The sequence below is a fragment of the Ips typographus genome, linkage group LG3, assembly GCF_016097725.1.
Source record: "Ips typographus isolate SLU linkage group LG3, UJ_Ityp_2.0, whole genome shotgun sequence".
NCBI lineage: Eukaryota > Metazoa > Arthropoda > Insecta > Coleoptera > Curculionidae > Ips > Ips typographus.
In genome coordinates, this window is record NC_138424.1 from 11,602,304 (window position 1) to 11,622,065 (window position 19,762).

Sequence of the window (19,762 nt, forward strand, 5' to 3'; positions counted from 1 at the left end):
CCCGTTAATATATCTGGTAAACAGTTCCCTTATATGCTTTATGAGTTTTGCTGTCCCAAATTTCAGTAATTCCGCTGGTATTCCTTCTGGTCCGCTAGCTTTTTTATTTTTCATCGATTCAACTGCTTTTCGTATCAATGCTTCGCTGGATACGCTTTTGGAGAGTTTATCTTCTTTGAGTTGTTGTGAGTAATGTTGGTACCATTTGCTCATCTGAATTGGTTGGAAGTTTACTTTATTTACGGTGTTGGATTTTAGGTTTCTGATTAATTTGCAGGCTTCCGATGATCTTGTTCCTCTTAGGTAGCCGTAGCTGTTCACTTCAATATATTTTCTTTCCCAGGTGTCGTTTTTTACTTCTTTATCATGTTCTTAAATTTAGTATGTTTTTTTTGATGTTGTTTCATAATTCCAGGTTATGTCATTATGTTTTTTAAAAGGAGTGGTACCGTCTATACCCAAAACTTCATTTCCAGCCGATTTTACGGATTCCATTATATGTGTTTATAAAATATATAAAAATGTAATTTCCAAACCCCGAAAATCCTGTTACAGTCATTATATCAAATATTCTGGTTAATTTAAACTAGGGCACCCAGTACTTTTAAGTGATATGAGGTTGAATTTTCAAACAAACTCTATAATCAAATTTTGAAAACCACAGAAAATTAAATAATCGCGTGTTTATAATCTTCTCTACAAGCAAACCGGTTTTGTAATATCGCACTTGTATATTTCAACAATGTTTGTTGCAATATTTATGATTGAATTTTGTTTCTATGTCACTCTATTACACGCCGATACTGTTCTAAAACTATACAACATAATTATTGTCAAACACAGTTTCAAATTGTATAACTTTATTAAATGTTTTTGGCTAATTTGAAAACGTGTATTGTTGGTTTACAGGCTCGTCACATTTTGGAGTGCAATTATGGCAATTACAGTCAATTCAATTACGTTTGGATAGTAATTGCTATTTTCTAGGCTAATTATAAAACAAAAATAATTTTATATATTTTAATTAAAAGTTAGTTTATTTAAATGCTTAATAACAATGTTGTTATGTTGTTTATACTATTTGAAAAATTAAGAAAGCTGTATTTGGTCTAATGTCCATAAATAGTACCCAAGAAAAATGATATTTTGTAATTGGGATACATCAAGGGTAGTAGGCTTCACAGCATACTGCTACATTGGCTTACCAGTGGATTATGAAGATCCAAACCTATGTCCACACCGGAAAAATTAACCTTTTTGGTTTTGCACCGGGGTATCTGTCATATCAGTAGGTGAAATTTAGGAGTACAATCTTCTTGTCAACTTGATCCAAGAGTTGTGTTGTCTGTCTCCGCGTTCATTTGCCTCACAATACGAGATTATTAAAAAAGAGAAAAGTTCATCATACTTTATTAATAAAACTGCATCTTCTAAAAAGTTGCGATTGTTGCCTTTACCATAATTTTTTTTAAGTGTGTACAAAATAAAAGACCAAATTAGATTGCTTATATTGATTTATTACGACCAATTAAGCAAATAAACATTCGCATCACGTAACATATAATATAAAAGGTGATTTGATGTAGATAATAGTAAACCGTTATTATACAAAACAATCCTGTAATACTTGTCAAGAATCAAACACAATCAAACAGAACTTGTATGTAACAGAGCTGTTATCATCAAAAATGGACGTCGAAGGCCAATATTCACCGAACATCCGTTCGTAAAAAAAAACAAAAATCTTTCGATAATTGCTGATCGTACAGATCTACGTTTCTCTAGGGATGAATTTGATTTCGGTGTGCATTTGCGAGAACATGACGTATAATTGAGAGTCCAAGCCGATATTGCCAATTTCCACAATTTTGGCCACGCTCGCTTTGGGTTCTTTACGAACCACTGCAACTCCAGAGATTCTCATCATGTATGAGTCCTGTTCACTGGACGCGCCACCAGGTCTCGACAACTGGATGTGACAAGTCACGTCAATGTGGATGTGTTTTACGATAGCGCATTGACCAGTCTCGGTTTTAACCTATAAAAAAATATTCATCAGTCTTTAAAACAACATTTGCAAAATGTACAGCGTGAAATTATCTCTTAAGCGATTTTCGATTTGTGTCGAATAGTAAATAAAGAAAGCTTTCTTTGTATTATTACTTTTCTGTGTCAGTTTGGGATTTAATGTTGTTCTTGACTTTGCCAAGAATTATACTAAGCAGTACATTGCAAAGAATTTTTTTTTTATGTAAATTATTATTTGTTTCTTTATAAACTCTTTAAGTTGCTAAAGCAGTGCGTTTTGTCTGCGATAAGTAGGGAATGATTGCAACGTTGGTAAAGTTGAAACGGCAGGCAGATGACTAACAGCTGTCAATGTGATCAACTAATGAGTTGTCAATGTCTAATAGTAAAATACTTACTTTTTCGGTTTTCTCCTCGAATTGGGGCTTGTCATCCCTGAAGACGGTTGCCTCACCAATAAGTTGATCCCCAGCCTTGACCTGGAACTTCATACCTTTTTTCACCGCTCTTGGTTCGAGGCCAAGACCATCAGGATGGTTGTCAGACCATAAGTAATTGTCAGGGTTGTTTAAGGAGTCTGGCTCAAAAGTCAGTCTCTGCAAAACAAACGGTTATTATTTAGTAAGACAAAAAACAAATTATGTTTAAGGTATTTGAAACAGTTTTTGTTTATTGTAAAAATTTAACATATAGAGCGTTGGTAATTTTGAAATTAGCTGACTGCACTAATGCTTTTCTGAATTTATTCTAGAACACAGGGGCGATTATCATAACATTTCAAACAACTTATAATAATTATAAAACTGTTGTAAATACAATTTATAACGATGCAAAAAATATAATTTTGATTTAACGATGTGAGTATCATTTATTAGAAGAATATTATATATAGTATTTTTACAAAAGTAACATTTTGGCGCTTCTAAATCAACTCACCGAAGAAAATTGTAATACTTTTTGCATAAAGTAAGCTAAGACATTAAATTTGAAGCTGTTTTGTTTGTTTACGCGATCTTCAAGCAGATTTAAATGTCTGTCAGAAACATTATTGATTAGTGATGGACATCCACGTTAGTAGTACAAAAAATAATTTTTTTTATAAATTTCAAACGATATTTTAAATTGAAAATTAAAACTATTATAAGAATGTCAGTTATAAATTTCGATGATGACGATCAAAAATTCAATAGCCAGATCCAATCCAGACCATATTTATGATCAAAATGTTGTTTGTGAAGTTCGTAGGTGATCATTTTTACGATTAATTATAGAATTGCTAAAGGTCGCGTGAACGTCGCGTCCTTCTTAAGACTAAAGTAGCTAGCTTACAGTCACATGACCATATTTAAGGTAAAAATGTAACTCTGAAGGTCACATGATTATTTTTATGACTAAAAGAAATTTCTGTAAGTCACGTTCAATGTTAAGGTAGCTTCCTTAATGCCAGGCTACCATTTTTGTGAATAAAAGGGGGGCGAATAAGTGGTCACATTAATGTTTTCAATTATCAAATTCAGTTATACGAACGTCACGTGGCCACTCTCTGTAAGTTATGTGACTGTTTTCAATGTCATCCTTACACACATTAAGAACGTCCTAAAAATGTACGTGATACTTTCAGTTATCAAATTTAGTATTACGAAACTCAATACGTGACCATTTTTACGACTAAAAGGAATTTCTGTAAGTCATGTGACTGTTTTCAATTTCAAAATAGCTTTCCTAAGGTCACATTACCATTTTCATGACGGACTGAAAAAGGTCAAGTAAGTGTTGTCAATCAACAAATTCAGTTCCGAAGGTCACGTAATTATTTTCAACCGTCGAATGGAATCTTGAAGTCACTTGACTCTCCTTAGGGTTAAAATAGCATTCTTTCAATGTCAAATTATCTGCTTTAATGTCACGTTACCATTTTTACGGTTAAAAGAGAAACGAAAAAAAGGTCAAGTGATTGTTTTCAATTATTAAATTCAGTTACGAAGGTCACGTGACTATTTTCAAGCATTGAATGAAATCTTGAAGGTCACTTAACTTTTCTTACAGTTAAAATATCATCCTTATTGCAGTCACGTTTACGACTTACAGAAGAGTCTGTAAATCACGTGACGGTTTTCAATGTCATTCTTGCACGCATCTATTTTTACGTTTAAAAGATGGTGCAAAAAAGTCACATTAAAATAGCATCCTTGCAGTCACGTCACAAATTTAAGTTCAAAATGTTGCTCTCAAAGTCACGTGACCATTTTTACGACTAATAGTAATTTCTATAAGTCACGTGACTGTTTTCAATGTCAACACAGCATCCTTAAAGTTACGTTACCATTTTTGCGATTAAAAGGGGATCTGAAAATGGTAACGTGATTGCTAACAAAAAACGTGACTATTTTCAAGCGTCGAATGGAATCTTGAAGTCATTTGACTCTCCTTAGGGTTAAAATAGCATTCTTGTAGTCCCGTGACCGTATTTAAGTTGAAAATGTTGCTCTGAAAGTCACGTGACTGTTTTTAATATCAAAATATCTGCTTAAATGTCTCGTTACCATTTTTACGGTTAAAAGAAAAACGAAAAATAGGTCAAGTGATTGTTTTCAATTATTAAATTCAGTTACGAAGGTCACGTGACTATTTTCAAGCATTGAATGAAATCTTGAAGGTCACTTAACTTTTCTTACAGTTAAAATATCATCCTTATTGCAGTCACGTTTACGACTTACAGAAGAGTCTGTAAATCACGTGACGGTTTTCAATGTCATTCTTGCACGCATCTATTTTTACGTTTAAAAGATGGTGCAAAAAAGTCACATTAAAATAGCATCCTTGCAGTCACGTCACAAATTTAAGTTCAAAATGTTGCTCTCAAAGTCACGTGACCATTTTTACGACTAATAGTAATTTCTATAAGTCACGTGACTGTTTTCAATGTCAAAACAGCATCTTTAAGGTTACGTTACCATTTTTGCGATTAAAAGGGGATCTGAAAATGGTAACGTGATTGCTAACAAAAAACGTGACTATTTTCAAGCGTCGAATGGAATCTTGAAGTCACTTGACTCTCCTTAGGGTTAAAATAGCATTCTTGTAGTCCCGTGACCGTATTTAAGTTGAAAATGTTGCTCTGAAAGTCACGTGACTGTTTTCAATATCAAAGTATCTGCTTAAATGTCTCGTTACCATTTTTACGGTTAAAAGAAAAACGAAAAATAGGTCAAGTGATTGTTTTCAATTATTAAATTCAGTTACGAAGGTCACGTGACTATTTTCAAGCATTGAATGAAATCTTGAAGGTCACTTAACTTTTCTTACAGTTAAAATATCATCCTTATTGCAGTCACGTTTACGACTTACAGAAGAGTCTGTAAATCACGTGACGGTTTTCAATGTCATTCTTGCACGCATCTATTTTTACGTTTAAAAGATGGTGCAAAAAAGTCACATTAAAATAGCATCCTTGCAGTCACGTCACAAATTTAAGTTCAAAATGTTGCTCTCAAAGTCACGTGACCATTTTTACGACTAATAGTAATTTCTATAAGTCACGTGACTGTTTTCAATGTCAACACAGCATCCTTAAAGTTACGTTACCATTTTTGCGAATAAAAGGGGATCTGAAAATGAAAACGTCATTGCTAACAAAAAACGTGACTATTTTCAAGCGTCGAATGGAATCTTGTAGGTCCCAGACTCTTATTATGGTTAGAGTAGCATCTTTGTGGTCACGTGACCATATTTAAGGTCAAAATGTTTTTCTTAAGGTTACGTCGCCATTTTGATGTTTGAAAGGAAATTCTGAAAGTCATATGTGATTGTTTTCATCTATCATCAAACTCACCCAAGTCAGGTGACTAGCGTTTTCCCAACATTGACTAAGTTGACTTTGAGGACAGCTTAGGTTTAGTTTAGAATGTGTTATTTTGCACCTGATATGTCACATTCAAACCTAAACTGTGCTTAAGTTGTATTTAAAATAAAAAAAAACAGGCATTAGACATAGTTCTAAAAAAAAATTGTTTTTGACACCGGCGCTTTAAAAATTCTTTAATTCTTCTAAGGTTCTTAACAAGCATGAAACCCAAGTCCGTCCGTTTGATACTATAGTACTGTAATCACTCTAAATTTCTTACCTTGGCATAACCCATCCCAATGCTAATTAATCTCAAAGCTCTGCCATTAAATAGATGGTACTTTTTGTTGTTTGGTCGGACTTTGTAGCAGAATCCTGGTACCACTCTGGGATCTACGTATGTACCTGAAAAAAATTGAAACACATTTAATTGTTTAAGTGTATCATAGCAATTTACTTAGTACTCACCAACAACAGGTAGTTCATAGTCCTCCAAACCAGTCATGGTGTATTTAGTAGGGACATCATTAATGTCCTTTCCTCTAACAGTAACCCTTCGGTAGTTATTCTTAATACCCGGAATTAAGTACAAACGTTGCTTCTTAATGTGGATGTTGACAACTTTAGTGACTTCAGCACTAGATTTGCCTTTCGGTTTCAGTGCCACGGCAACCCCGCTTAACAGCATGGGTTTGGCAACGCCGATGTCGTAAAACTCGACTTTGCCTGTAAATTTTACATTTGCCCGTTTTTCAATACCCAGTTTAGTGAACGAGCTAGATATTTCAAATTGAGGACCCTGAAAGAATGAGCATCATAAGTTGAACGAACTCGACTGGATGTAGTTTTCTGATGCAATATGACTTACGACAAACGCACTCCATTTAGGTGCGCCTTTAAATGTTTCCGCAGGGTTTTTTTGTATTTGGTTCGAGTCGACCTCTTATAGATGTCGGCAGCACCCGTTCGGTCTGATAAAATAACGTTTTTTGCTATCGTATCCCCCTAATACTATTCAGCGTCCCAGGACAACCTTTGTTTATTTTAAGTTTGCAAAGCAGACAAGCCAACCACCTTGAATTTCTTTGTATGCAAAATGATTACAGTTTGAGCTTTATTTCACTCATTGAAAAATTAAACTTAGTTAAAATACCCTCAAATTATAATTATTTTACATACTTTCGTAAAAGTTTCCAATAGAGTGATTTTTTACATTATTAAAGAGAAGGTTCTAACAGAATACATCTGACATTGCTTGTACTACAAAACTGTAGTGGTTCTAATGCATGTAAAATACTAATTCAAAACGGCATTTTGATTGGTAAAATACAACATTTTGTAGTATAAAAGCAATGCAAGTTTATAAATAAAAAATTTAGATAGGACGCTGAGATAGTTCCCTAGTAAACACTACCAAACCCCAGTGTAAAAAACGTCAACATACCTCAATGTTTAAGATTTCCACCGTTCCTTGAGGTTCATGATTAATATCAAACATGGTAAACTTGTCTCCTTCAGAAATAAGTTCCAACTCAAATGCATAACCATCTGGACGGTTGTCGCTGTAAAAATAGTTTTCGTTACCGTTAATTTTGCCAGCATCTGGCTGGAAAGTTAGGCGTCTGGCAAAACCTAAAAAGAAGAAATATTCACTTTTTTTATTAATTCTGTAAAAGAATGGAGAAGGAAAATGAAGTGTTTATTTATTTTTAAAATGCCTGTTATTTGTTTACTTTAATTCCTAAGGATAATTGTGGGACATAAATTGTCTGTCTATACAATATAAAAGTTAATTCTCCATTTAAGCAACTTTTATTACTGATCTCATCACAACATAAAACCTTGATCCTTATAAGTATAATAAAACAAAGGAGTATTTTAAAATAAGTACAGTAGTAAACAAAATAAGTATTTTTTAATACCCAATTAAAAGTTAACAGAAACTCGGTTTTTAGGGTTTGAGATAACTAATCCTAATGTTAATCATTACTCATTATGTGCACGATGTTAATAAAAATGTATATAAATAGCCTTTTTAAAATACTATTATCATGTGGTGACCCAGTAAGACTGTTCCTCGGCCATATCTCGGGAACCGTTTGTCGTATGACTTTGGGGTAAAAAGAATTACTGGGTAAATTGTCATCTTAAACTTGAAAATTGCATTTTCTATAAATTTTGCATAACAAACTGCAAAGTTTTTGCGCACATTTTTAAAGAGAAACAGTTTATCTAGCATTTTCGTAAAACAAAAATTTCAGTTATTTCAAAAACAAAGTTGATGGGGGGTGTTTAATTGTTTTTGTAATAACTCACTTTAACTTCTTAAAGGTTTGACCAATTTTAACAAATTTGGTATCGTTGAAAAGAGCATTCCTTGGGCAATAAGAATATAGTCGAATCTTTCTCCGCCAGGGGGCTAGTTTCGATACCCAAATTCCAAATTAATCAAAAAAATCAAACGGAATGATATGACTTTTTCTTTATGAAAAAAGACCCAAGTAACATCCAAATAGGCTAGTGAAAATCGTTTTTTAAAATCTAGTTCCTATAAAGTTCCGCGCGGTAAATGTCCTAAAACTATTAAAAATTTAGCTACGAAAAGATGTTAAAGAAGGAATTTTGAGTGAGTGTAAATAGACAACTTATCACTTTAATATTACTCTCGAAATTCTTACTTTAATTCTTACTTTTAATATAAAAAGTAAGCCTAAAACCCAAATAGATATATTAGATCCAAATTCCACATATTTCGGAACCATATATAAAGATTTTTTGTAAAATTTGATGCCTCAAAATTAGCATTTTGGGTAAAGTAAATGTTTTCATTTTTTGCAATATGGTTGTAAATAGAAAATGCGAAAAATGTGGAATATGCATATAGTATACTTATTTGGGTTTTTAGACTTACTTTTTAAACTAAAGGTAAGTATAATATTAAAGTGACTTCTATATAAAATTCAGGATGCGTTTAGTCTTTTTTTGAAGCAACATGAATGTTATGAAAATAAATATTTTTTATAATGCCTAAATTAATTCTATTTAGAATTTAGACTTACAAGTGGCTTAACATCTTATTCATCTTGTAGCTAAACTGATTTTTAGTTTTAGAAACCGCGCGATAATTGGCATTCAAAATTCCATTCATTTAATTTTCCCAATACTTTAGTTTAGAATCAACATTTTGAGAAACGGTTTTCACTGGCATATTTGGAAGTTATTTGGATACATTTTTATACAGAAAATATCATATCATTCCATTTGATTTTTTTGGAATTTGTGTCATGGTGTCAAAACTAACCCACTGGCGGCAAAGGATTCAACTAAATGAACTATATTTTGGTTTATTCTTATTGTCCAAGGAATGCTATTTTCAACGAAACCAAATTTGTTAAAATCGGTCAACTCGCTAAGAAGTTGCAGCAGGTTATTATTATACAAAAACAATTCAACATCACACCATCCAATCCACCATCTTTCTTTTTGAAATAACTGAAATTTTTGTGTTATAAACTGGTTCTCTTTAAAAATGTGAACAAAAACTTCGATTCTTCACGGCCAATTTTGCCCAGTAATTTTTGTAACCCCAAAGTCATACGACGTACGGTTTCTGAGATATGGCCGAGGAACAGTCTTATTGGGTCACCCGGTACTACGTGTTCAAATAAGTGGATGAAAAATTGCCACAATTTTCTATTACTTCAAATGAGACACCCTGTATATTTTAGTGTCGTTTTATTTTACTTTTCAAGGCCTACTTAATGACTTACTATGTCTTTAACACCAGTTTCTGAGATATTAAGGAAAAACAGTCATAATATGCTCAGCGTACTGGGAAGACGAATATTAATCATTAAAAAAGTTGTTTTCATAAATAACTTGAAATAGAAGAAAGCTAGAAAGTTGCGGTTTTCTCTGTCTGATGTAGTATTTTAGTTCTCTTTATTTTGACATTAATCAATGCAATGGGTTGCGTTAAATTTTTTAAATTAACATATAATAATTATTTTATTTTTTAAGTGCAAAAGTATCAAATGGTATATTTTGAATTAATTATGTTGAGAACTTCTAACATAATAGACCAACAACAGTTTATTAGAAAATTATACTAGAAGATTAGATAAGACAAAAACAAACAAATCTGAAATGTTTAAATTATAACATTAACATTTTTGCTTTAATGTGTTTCAAGATTGGCTTTTTGAGACTAAAAATAAATAAATGAATAATTTGAATTTTTAACGATTAAGCCGGTTTAAATTTGCACTAAAAATAGCTTTTTTATTAGTACGTTTATTTTTAGTAACACAAATCAACGTTTATGGGTTAAAAAGATCAAAATCTGGTTTTGAATCCAAGATCCTCAATTTGCTCCGACATAGAATGTTAAGTAGTTGCTTGTTTTACTAATTTTAAATTATTTATGTCACTTTTGACCTATAAAGAGTAACAAATAAACAAACAAAACATACCTCGTCCAATGCTTTCCAATCGCAAAGCCCTGTTCCTGAACAAGCACTTATTGATGGTAGATTTCTCCCCTACAGGGGGTAATGGTCGTACTTTGTATTTGAACCCTGGGATAATGCGTTTGTCAATGTAGACACCACAAACAGGGAATTGGTGAGGAGATAACGAGCAAATAGTGTATTGGGCAGGCAGATCGTTGAGTTTAGACGCGTCCAGTTTTTGACACGAACTTTCCTCGCGTCCCAGGGTTTTAAAGTAGTGAATTTGCTCCTGAAGTTTATATAAAACAATCTGTGTAATCTTATTCAGTTAAAATAAATATTAAACTTACATGCAAATCAAACAAGTCATGATGCTCAGCCTCAATCTCGTTGCAAGGTTTTTCCTCAGGGAGTGGAACACAAACATTGTTCCAAGGGTTGGAGTTTTGCCTAGTAGTTATAGTCAGGATATCATCAGTTTCGTTGGCTTCTTCAAAAAATACATTAGAAGACGTGTTTCGTCTTCCTGCCTGCCAAACCCTTTGCATCATATCCAGCTTAGCTTCTTCTTGTACATCTTGTTGATGACCGAACATTGTTATTGCTAAAACAAAGCTAAATCATTTCACTTCAAGCTAAGAAATTTAAAAAAGTTTTTTTACATTTTACAACCGCTTGGTTTGAATTCTAGTTGACTAATGACTAATTCGGATTTTCTATGAACAGTATTATTTATATAATGGAGTGCAAATTCCAACTGTAATGTCACGACAGCACAACGTGATATAACTAAAGGAGGCTAAACACTGCGTCGTAATACTGTAGTAAACAAAATGTAGGTTGTAGCGCCAAAGCTTTAAACCTGTCGTTGCAATAATTAATCATAAAAAATATTATACAGTGGCAGTCAAATACTGTATAATTACAGAAAAAGTAGTAAACTTTTGAAATAAGGTGTGCTTTTTTTTCCCTAAATTTAGGACTTTTCTGGATATTTACAGAAACTTTCCAATTAACTCCAAACAAGTTTTATTTTATCAATTTTAACGATTTTGTCTATTTTCCATTTCCATACATTTCAAAAGTAAGGTATTTTTAGCAGAATTGCATTGCAATTTGAGGTGTTTTTGGGTCTTAAGTTTGCTGCTCATATCAAATTAAACTATATATTTTTTCTGTAAGTAAGATACTTCCTGGCTATTATTTCACATCTAAAGGTGAATTACGCAAAAAAACGTGATTTGGTAGATGTTTTTCATGTTTTTTGCTGTTTTCTTTTTTTTTGTGCTTAATATAGTTTTTTATACTTATTTGCTGCTATTTTTTGTATGGTTTTATTTTGTATAAGGTTAATTTACAATTGAAGCTTTTCAAGCTATATTGAAGTATTGAAAGCTTCTGAGAGACAAAAACATACCAATTATCTGTTGGAAAATGGGTAAGTATTAATTTACAAATTTAAACTGACCAAATAATTTCCAAATGCTTCAAAGTAGTCTAAAAATATGTAAAAACATTCCAAAACGCTGCAAAGCTCCAAAATGTCTTGCAAAAGCTTACAAAACAGTCTTGAAGCTTCTAAAAGCTTTCAAATGTTTTTCAACTTATCTATAGAAGCTCTCAAACGATTTTGCCATTTTGTCACTGACTTGAAATTAGGACATTTTTTACTGTTTTCAAGACATGGCACCCTTAAAAAATATATTTTGACAAATGACACTTTACGTCACAATTCTACCATTATCCTTAACTAAGGCAGTTACAGACAATTTTCAAAATTCAAAAATTTTCCAAAAAAATTTATAGGGTTGCCCTCTTTAAAAATGTCAAAAATCTAGTTTTTTAGTTTTCAAGGTTGACCGGTACGTTGTACGCTAAAATGTTTTATTTCATGAAAGTTGCGTCTTTTTGAGAGGCATACATGAAAAAATTCACACTGCTAACTCAAACCGTTTTCGAGATATTTAGAAAAATGTGCGAAAAAAGGTAATCAAGTATGACGCCCTCTAGCGGCCAGACGGGGCAAGTTAGCGGTGCCCGCTCAACGTCACGTGATAGCTCCAATCATTAGCGACTTACGATCATTTAATGTGTCTATACGGAACGTTTTAAATAATCAAGTTATTCGCGATTTTTTGGGAAAATGTACCGAAATTTTGTCTAAATGAAGGTTTTTCTCTGGCTTACTATACTGACTGCCGCCTGAATTAAAGCGTAATATTTCGAAAACGGTTATATTTACATAAAAAACTACAAGAATGCAAAATTGTTCTTAATGGACCACTAAACCAAACTACGTAACGTTTGAATCTCAATACAGGGTGTGCACGAAATTGTTAGTCGGTCATTATTTTTGCTCACCCTGTAAACAATTTTTTAGATATATTTTTTTGCTCTACACCACTGAAAAGAGAAATTCAAGACGTTTCTTTTGAGTGGTTAAACCTCCCTGAAACCCCAAAAATAACCAAGGTACAGGGTGTTCAATTTTTGAACTAATTTTCGGTAAAAAGTGCATCTAAGTATCTCGAAAACGATTAGATTTACAAAAAAAAACTGCAGAAACTCCAAAATGTTTCTCAAGCAGTCGAAAGCCTTCCAAAAGCTTTTAGAACGCTCTAAAGGCTTCCAAATGATCTTCAACTAGTCTAGAAGCTCTCAAAAAATTTCAAGGCAGTCTAAAAGCTTTCAAATTCGTTTTAAACTCTCTAGAAACCTTCCAAATGGACCAAATGGTCCTAAAGTAGTCTAAAAAGATTTCAAAATACTACAGAAATAACTCCAAAATGCTTCTAAAGCAGTCCAAAGCCTTCCAAAAGGTTTTAGAGCAGTCTAAATGCTTCCAAATGCTCTTCATCTAGTCTAGAAGCTCTCAAATCATTTCAAGACAGTCTAAAAGTTTCCGTATGCTTTTAGAGCAGTTTAAAAGGTTCCAAAAGTTTCTAGAACCTACTACAAGGTTTCAATGCTCCTAAAGTAATCTAGAAAGATTTAAAAACACTACAGAAACTCCAAAATGCTTCTAAAGCCGTCTGAAGCTTTTCAAAATGGTCTAAGAGTTTCCAAATGCCTCTAAATCATTCCAGAACCATCAATATGCTCTTTAAACTGTCCAAAACCTTCCAAATGCTCCTCAAATAGTTAAAACAAATTTTAAGAACAGAAATTTCCAAAACAGTCTAAAATCTTCCGTATGCTTCTAAAGCAGTTTAAAAGCTTCAATTCTAGAACTTGAATTCAAAAAAAGTAAAAAAATTTGCATCTCTGAAATAGAGCTTTTTTACAGATTTTTATGTTTTTTGAGAAAAATTAATTAGCTTTTTTTCACGATTTTAGTGCTTTTTAATTCTCTACTCATTAACAATCTGCCACTGAAATAATTAGAACTGAAATTACTTATACCACAATAAGAAAGAAAAAGTGCAATCCAACATAAAATCTTGACTTTCATAGTCAAAGTCATGACCTTAATACAACAACAAACCCTTGATAATTTAATTACAAGTAAACAAAAAAAAATAACTACAATAACAATAATAATCATTTATCCCGCATAATTATTTGTACAACGTAACAGTCTGTAGGAAAATTTTGAAATCTGCCAATTAATGTTATTGATAAAAGCTGTTTCTAATCTAATAATTGTTTATATGGAGTGGTTTGGATTACTGTCTAGACAAGCTGGTAAATTTTATAGTGTGTAAGAGCAAAGTGACCGCCAAACCGTTATTTAGGAATTATTGAAATCGGGATAAAAACAACCCAAAGTGCAGTCATGTGTTTACATCCAACTAAAAATACTCGAGGCATTTTGCCAAAATTCCAGTAAAGTTACTTGTAAATTGTATTTAGTTACGAATATTCAAGCTCAATGCGTACTGAGAAATAAATATAATCGAGTAGGATGTGAACTTTGTTGGCTTCAAAAGAGGTTTCTTAAAATACCAGCTAAATTTCTGTTAATAAAGTTCAATCAAAAAGCTGGTAGATTATCTTTGTTTTCTCTGTGAATTTACTTTTGTGTATCCTATTTGCTTTCATAAACTTTCATTAATTTTGATAAATGATAAAAACACTATATTAATTAAGTAACAAAGCTGTGTTCACAAATTTGAGTACCTAACTAATCTAGGCAGAATCGTCTGCACAGCGTAAAATATATTTTTAAACTACATTATGCAAACTGATTGGACCAATTTCCAGCTTAAAGTTATTTTTCCCAGGATCATTATCGCTTTTGTCTTTTTTTATGACATCAAAAGGTGCTGTTGCAATAACAGTTTCAAAAAAAGTAAGTTTAAACTAAACCACATTTTAGATGTATTCATGGGATTGAAGCAAATATATTTTGTATTAAAAAATTCTTGTCTTTGAAGTTTAGAAAACAAGTTGTAAAGTTTTTGTTTTTATTTAACTATTACAACAATCCTTTATACTTCTCTACTTTTGTATAATAAGATGGACAACACCAATCTTAAATTATAATTACTACTATTTAAAATGTTACTTCATTATATAAAATTGTAGGTACACATTAATTAATAATAACATAATTGAACCTATTGAATATTGGCTTATCTCGAAACTACGAATTTGGTTGAAATATTGTTATATTTCGTTTTTCTCGTTAGTTTTTTTAAATTCTTTTAATCAAGTATTTTCCATGTTAAGTACCGTTTCCTCCCTATTACGAATTTATTTAAATTTTGATTTAGTTCGTAAATTTTCTCCATTGGTTTAATTGAAATTTAGATCGTTTTTGATTTTCCCACAATTTCCAAAGACGTTTTTATCAAAACATTTTCTCAATATGTTACAATAATTAATGTTAACCAAAACCAAAAATTCGCCCTAGGATTCTTATTCCTTTGAACTTCATAATAAATAAGCTTATCCTTGTATTAAAAATTTTCGAATTTTTATATAATTTGAATATCTATAATTATCATAAGGTGTGTCCGAAAAGTCGTCTTTAAAAAATAAAAATAGCTTAATTGGTGATTTTGTAAAACACTGCAAAAACTAAAACTGATTGTATACAGGGTGTCCTGCGTTTGATTTTTTTCAACTGGAACACACCCGGTATATTATTGGATTTTCAGAGAGAAGATTTGTTAAATGAATCTGAACTAGGTGCATCTAGGTCCGTAGTAGGTGTCACATGATTCGTCAAATATATGTCACCAACTGTCAAAGTTTACCCTGGAGACGGCAAATTATCAAGATATTTTCCGATTACTCTCAATGGTAAAGACTTTATTTTTAAATGACCATTTTTGGCCAGTTTTGACGTAATTGTTTTTTCAAAATATGTTCTAGCGTCACTTGATAACTGTCAAATACGTCACAACTGTCAAAGATTGCCTTAAACAGCTCAGGGAGTCAAATTATAACAAATTTAGTTGAAATGTATTCAGTTTCAAATGTGTTTTATATAGCTTCATGGCTAGGCAGACGTCACGTGACCACTGTCAAAATACCTATCATATATCTCAGAAACACGTTTTGTATCGAATACTGCGAGAAAACTTTTTTAAACCCTGACTTAGGCAACTTTTAAACACAGTTTGACAGTCAGGAACAAAATTGCCTGTAAAACTCACTTGAAGTGAGAAAATTACTGTTTTAAGCACATTTTTGGAATACTCATTAAATTTCCTATCCAATAACATGGAAAAACATTACAAAATTTGGTACGGTCAGGGAGTAAAGCGGTGTCAAAGTTTGAAGTGCCAGAAACACAATTTGGAAGGACAGTCAGGGACAAAATCGCTTGTAAAACCCACTTGTACTGAGAAAATGACTGTTTTAATCACATTTTTGGAATCCTCATTAAATTTCCTATCCAATAACCTGAAAAAACATTGCAAAATTGATTACGGTCAGGGAGAAAAGCGGTGTCAAAATTTGAACTGTCAGAAACACAATTTGGAAGGATAGTCAAGGACAAAATCGCCTGTAAAACCCACTTGTAGTGAGAAAATTACTGTTTTAAGGACATTTTTGGAATCCTCATTAAATTATCTATCGAATAACCTTAAAAAACATTAAAAAACTTGGTACGATCAGGGCGAAAAGCGGTGTCAAAACTTTAACCGCCAGAAACACAGTTTGAAAGAACAGTCAGGGATAAAATCGCCTGTAAAACCCACTTTGAGTGAAAAAATTACTGTATTAAACGCATTTTTGGAATTCTCATTAAATTTCCGATCCAATAACCTGAAAAAACATTACAAAATTTGGTACGGTCTGGGAGTAAAGCGGTGTCAATGTTTGAAGTGCCAGAAACACAATTTGGAAGGACGACAGTCAGGGACAAAATCGCCTGTAAAACCCACTTGTTAGAGAATGACTGTTTTAAGCACATTTTTGGAATCCTCATTAAATTTCCTATCCAATAACCTAAAAAAACATTACAAAATTTGGTACAGTCAGGGAGAAAAGCGGTGTCAAAATTTGAACTGCCAGAAACACAATTTGGACGGACAGTCGGGGACAAAATCGCCTGTAAAACTCACTTGTAGTGAGAAAATGACTGTTTTAAGCACATTTTTGGAATCCTCATTAAATTTCCTATCGAATAACCTGAAAAAACATTACAAAATTTGGTACGGTCAGGGAGAAAAGCTGTGTGAAAATTTGAACTGACAGAAACACAGTATTTATAATTTACCAGTTATTTACTGGTAATTTACCGGTCAAATTCCCCTGGTAAAGTAAAATATTTAGTTTACCGGTAATTTACCCACCACTAGTAATTTGTTTACTTTGAATATAGAAACATCGATCCGTAGAAGACATCCAATGGTACTTAGTGTATGATATTTGGTATTCCAGCAATACTGTATCTTTAATCCTCCACTCACCATATAAAAATTATTTCATAAAAGTAGCAGAATGCATACATTTCTTAAAACGCAACAAAAATAATTAGGCAACATTATTGCTAAAGTAGTATACTGGTTTAGCAATAAAATTAATTAATTTCCTTTCAACTCACCATATTTTATTCAAATTCAAAAGTATTACCAAATTTGTTTACTATTAATCACTATAAGAAGGACATTGTTAGAATATATTAGTTTATATTATAATTATATATTATTAGAATAAGTATATGGCTTCCTGAATAAAATTTAAACTATCAATGCAGCAACTGCATCATAGTAAACAAGTAACCTGGCACTACTTTATTTACTAATAAAGTTTATGATTAGGAGACTATGACTAAGAAGCTGAGTAATCTTGCTCTATATCTATAATCTATTTGTAGGTTATTGATTAGTAATAAGTAAGGTAGAGCTAGCCTAACCTACCATAATCCATTTTCTGTATAATACAGTGAAAAAACTGAATATTTATTACCTTCAAATTAAATTAAAAAAGGTACTCATTTATAAAATGACCAAATTCGTTAACTATGAAGGACCTACGTAGAATAATTCCTATTTCAGAGCTTCCGGTAAATAAAATGTACACCGTCAATGCCAATGCCAATGATCTATCGAGAGTAATTTATTTCTAGAATGCTGTGAAGGTGAAAGTAGGGTGACGCAAAAAAATCTAGAATAGACTGGACATAAAATGTTATAATTAACTTTCTCCTGTTAAATCGACTCTAATACTGCCCTGTTCCTCTACGCCTAACCAGTTACAATTTGCTGCGCCTGTACATCAAGGGAGTGGTAATAAACTTCTAGAATCAGGTAGAAAACTGGTATAATTCTATTGTTAGGCCTAAGTGTATATCACAATAGGCACTAAAATAGTTTCAATGTGGGTGGTAAAGTGTTACTGTGTTACTGACTTTTTTTTTAAATAAATTTAGCTGAAATACCAATAAAAAATTCTCAAAGCAATTCATTTCAATAACGTAATTATTTTTAACCAAAATTGTTAATGCAAAATGTAACATAAATGTAACAGGTGTTACTATAGAAAGCTGCATATAAATATAAAAAAAAAATCAGTTTTACTGACTTACCTGTACGATACGCTGACGAACACAATAAATTGCAGGAGAAAATATTTAATTAGTTTAGTTTACAATTGTGAGAAATCTCAATATCTCGGAATCGCACTGTAACGTTGAGCAGACTGTACAACGTTGAACTGAAAGCCAAAATCTTGGGGTCCTTGCTCAGTCAGGGGCAGGCTAACATACACAACGTTTAGAAACGACGATAAAATACCAGGTCCGTAGTTAGGGGCTAATTTATATAAGCTATAAAACCTTATAATCTTATCTATAATGAGTTAGCTTTTGGCTGAAGGAGCGCAACGAAACGTTGATTAAATGATAAGTTCCTATTTTTTTGCTTGTGTATACTTCAATTTATTTGACGTTAGTACGCTATTTAGATTGGAGATTCTAGGTCAAGTTGTTTTCCTCTAGAGTGGTTTGAAATATGAATGGCATCTAGTCCGTATCTGGTTTCAGTACCGCAATGACAAAAAGTGGAAAACTACCTGGTTAGCATGGCGCCGTCTACTCAAGTTCTCAAGATTACTATCTATACTTTAAAAGCTGCAAATTCATAATATATAATAGTTCTAATACGTAGTTGTTTGGAATGTGGGAGTCAAATAGGAAAAACTTATGTAACAGCTTTTGCCATGAACTAGCATAGATGTACCGTACGCGGGTCATAAGATAAAGTTTTACAACTCATATCAATAATACGTTAAGTAGACAAACATTCAAAACATGTGCTTGAAATTCATTCATAAATTGTCTACTTTCATTTTATTTAATTTAACAATTAATTATTGTCATAAAGGTTGGTGGGAGACAAAAAGTATTAATAAACATGATTGCAGAGGTAGTTCCAGAGTCACGCATCAAAAATTCCATATAGGACCTACAGGTGTGGTAAAAGAAAAAACGACCATAGGAAAACCATGTAACAAACAGAGAAACACTGATAATTGCATGCGCAAAACAAAGACAGAAAACCTAATAAAATATCTAGTAGACGAAAATTTCAGAACACGAATTATATCAAATACTACAAGAAAACGTTCCTAAACCCTGATTTTTGCAAATTTAGCGCATAGTTTGCCAGTTTTGACGTTAGTGACAGTTATCACGTGATTGTAAAACACTATTTAGCTAGACAGTCACGTGACAATTGTCAAAATAACGGTCATAAATCTCAAAAGCACGTTTTATATCAAATACTACAAGAAAACGTTTCTAAACCCTGATTTTTGCAACTTTATAGAGCACAGTTTGACAGTTTTGAGGTTAGTGAGATTTCACACGTGATTTTAGAACACTATTTAGCTAGACAGTCACGTGACAATTGTCAAAATAACTGTCATAAATCTCAAAAACACGTTTTATTATCAAATAGGTCCTACTGCAAGAAAACGTTCCTAAACCCTGATTTTTGCAACTTTAGAGCATAGTTTGACAGTTTTGACGTTATTGAGAGTT

General features: G+C 32.2%; 1 protein-coding gene across 3 annotated transcripts; it reads right to left on the reverse strand.

Moving 5' to 3' along the window:
* Positions 1-1,496: 1,496 nt before the first annotated feature.
* Positions 1,497-18,468, reverse strand: LOC145727176 (uncharacterized). Of its 3 annotated transcripts, none has more exons than XM_081976650.1 (8): positions 18,308-18,468; positions 10,674-10,927; positions 10,345-10,612; positions 7,317-7,504; positions 6,341-6,671; positions 6,153-6,277; positions 2,427-2,624; positions 1,497-2,038 (listed from the first exon to the last, which is right to left on the reverse strand). In XM_081976650.1, exons 2-8 carry the CDS (start codon positions 10,917-10,919, stop codon positions 1,772-1,774), a joined length of 1,623 nt encoding a protein of 540 aa, XP_081832776.1. In that variant the 5' UTR covers positions 10,920-10,927; positions 18,308-18,468; the 3' UTR covers positions 1,497-1,771. The 3 variants fall into 3 exon arrangements, with proteins under 3 accessions (XP_081832776.1, XP_081832777.1, XP_081832778.1); XM_081976651.1 differs by lacking the exon at positions 18,308-18,468 and adding an exon at positions 10,986-11,141; XM_081976652.1 differs by lacking the exon at positions 18,308-18,468 and having other exon boundaries at positions 10,674-10,938.
* Positions 18,469-19,762: the final 1,294 nt, after the last annotated feature.

Excerpts from the sequence above, each read along its gene's own strand:
- LOC145727176 (XM_081976650.1), bottom strand. The coding sequence starts at position 10,919 with ATGTTCGGTCATCAACAAGATGTACAAGAAGAAGCTAAGCTGGATATG. Across the intron at positions 7,505-10,344 it reads ATTGGAAAGCATTGGACGAG|GTTTTGCCAGACGCCTAACT; the intron begins GTATGTTTTGTT and ends TCTTCTTTTTAG. Across the intron at positions 6,672-7,316 it reads TGGAAATCTTAAACATTGAG|GGTCCTCAATTTGAAATATC; the intron begins GTATGTTGACGT and ends TCATTCTTTCAG.